Here is a 2,500-nt window from a genome sequence, read left to right on the forward strand (position 1 = left end):
GCAGACGAGGAGAGAAAACATGAATTAGAGTTACTTAAATTGAAATCTAGTCCTGATTACACTCCAGATCCTAATCCCATTGTTGATCCCTTAAGGTCTTCTTTGCCTAAAATTCCACCATTTGACGAGACCGTAGACGAAATAGACTTGTACATAGATCGCTTTGAGAGATTAGCGAAATTTTACAAATGGAAAGAAGATGATTATTCAATGTTATTGGGAACTCTATTGCGTGGTAGAGCTTTGAAAATTTATTGTAGCTTGTCTAGCGATATTGTCAATAACTTTGTTTCACTTAAGAAAGCTCTGCTTAAAGCTTTTCACATAAATTCCAATGTATATCGAAGGAAGTTTAGAGATTCTATTATTGATACTGACAAAAGTTTTGTACAGTTCAATTGTAAATTGGGACAATATTTTGATAAGTGGTTGGAACTTGCAAATGTAGAGAAAAATTATGAATCTGTTAGAGATTTTATGATTTTGGATCAAATGTTGTCTAGTTGTTCTCATGATCTTCGTTCATTTTTGCTAGAACAGTCACTTCAGAATTCATGTCAACTTGCTGAGAGTGCAGATAGATATCTAGTTGCTCATGGTATGAAGAAATGCCGTAAGAGTAATGATAAGATTCCCTCTAAACCTCATGCTAAACCTCTTGCTGATAATATTACAAAGTCTCCTAAAGTTTCGAATTCGGTAACTAAATCTGATTCTAATGTTAAATGTCATCATTGTGGTGAAGTTGGTCATATTCGTCCTAATTGCCCTGTGTACAAATTAAATAAGAAATCTGATAAAGTAGTGCCTAAAATAGGTGTAGTACTTGGCCGTGAAGAAAAATTGCATAATTGTGTAACTGATACCGATGGAAAGATTTTTGACCAGACAGTTGAGAGAGTTTTTGATACTGGGTGCAATACCGTGGTTGTTAGAGATACATTAGTACATTTAAATTACCCTCGAGGTAGAAAAGTGAAAGTTTATGACTATCTTGGTAGACCTTTGTACCTAAATACAGTGCATACAATTGTTGAATCTAAATTCTTTTCTGGTAAAGTTAAAGCTATTGTGGCCCCCATACGTTGCGCAGATGTCATTATTGGTCTTATACCTGGACTTAAACATAATGTTGATGCAGGTTTAAGTTTAATAAACGGTGATGAGTTTGTTTCTGATCGTAACGTTAACGTTAATGTTGTAACGAGAGCAAAAGCTAAGGATAAAGTAAAGGAATGTCCTATGTCTAGTAATCTTGAATCTTTGGATAAGGAATATGGTCTTAATTCTGATGAATTTAGTGAGTATCAAAAAGAATGTCCTTCACTTGCTAGTATCCGCAAGTTGCTTGATAACGAAGAAAGTGTAACCTTAAAATGTCGGACAGTTAAGTACGTAAATATTGGAGATTTAATATATCGCAAGTGTCTTGAAAGTAGTAAACCTGAAGATGTGGGAAAATTACAGTTAGTTGTGCCAGTTCAGTACCGTAATATAATAATGAAGTTAGCACATGAGTCTTTGTTGCCGGGACACTTTTCATCTCGTAAGACTATAGATAAGATCACGCAGAAATTCTATTGGCCGAGGGCAAGCTTAGATATACATAGATTTTGTAAATCTTGTCATTCGTGTCAAAAGTTCAGCAGTAAACCAAAGAAAGTACCTTTAGTGCCAATGCCCATTGTGAATGAACCTTTTTCACGTATTGCTATTGATCTAGTTGGTCCTATCACTCCTTGTACTAAGAAAAGTCATAAGTATATTCTTACGGTGATAGATATGGCTACTCGGTATCCCGAAGCAGTTGCTTTACGCAATATTGATACAGTTTCTGTAGCGGAGGCATTAATGGAGATATTTTGTAGAGTTGGTATACCCAAAGAAATCCTTAGTGATCGTGGCAATCAATTCAAGTCTGATCTTATGTCTGAAATTAATAAATTATTATGTATCAAAGCCATTTACACCAGTCCTTATCATGCATCTTGTAACGGAATGGTTGAACGTATGAATGGAACTTTGAAAAATATGCTAAAGAAAATTTGTATTGATAATCCGAATGAATGGGATAAATACATTAATGTTGCCTTATTTGCATATCAGGAAATTCCAAATGATAGTTTAAAGTTCAGTCCTTTTGAAATGCTGTACGGTCGAAATGTAAGAGGTCCATTACATATTTTGCATGAATTGGTATCTAATAATAGTATTGATGGAGAATTAACTACTAGTTATCAATACATAATTAACCTTAGAGATAAATTGCAGAGCATGGCTGAAGTTGCAGTAAATAATGCCAAGGTTAGTGCCAAGAAATATAAAGAGTATTTTGATAAGAAAACCACCTCTCGTAAATTCAAAGTTAATGATGAAGTTTTGGTTATGCTTCCAAATAGTTCAAATAAATTCCTTATGCAATGGAAAGGTCCATATATAATCACTGATGTCCATTCTAATGGTGTTGATTACTATGTCAAAGTAGGAAATAGATTAAAGT

General features: G+C 34.1%; 1 protein-coding gene across 1 annotated transcript in view; it reads left to right on the forward strand.

The window, feature by feature from the left end:
- Nucleotides 1-2,500, forward strand: part of LOC137655321 (uncharacterized) — a 20,131-nt gene that overhangs the window by 189 nt on the left and 17,442 nt on the right. The window contains exon 1 of the mRNA XM_068389210.1: nucleotides 1-2,008. This exon is cut by the window's left edge and continues 189 nt beyond it. Coding sequence (XP_068245311.1) covers nucleotides 1-2,008 — 2,008 coding nt within the window. The remainder of the gene's footprint in view (nucleotides 2,009-2,500) is intronic.

Source organism: Palaemon carinicauda, chromosome 16 (assembly GCF_036898095.1).
Source record: "Palaemon carinicauda isolate YSFRI2023 chromosome 16, ASM3689809v2, whole genome shotgun sequence".
NCBI classification, from domain to species: Eukaryota; Metazoa; Arthropoda; class Malacostraca; order Decapoda; family Palaemonidae; genus Palaemon; species Palaemon carinicauda.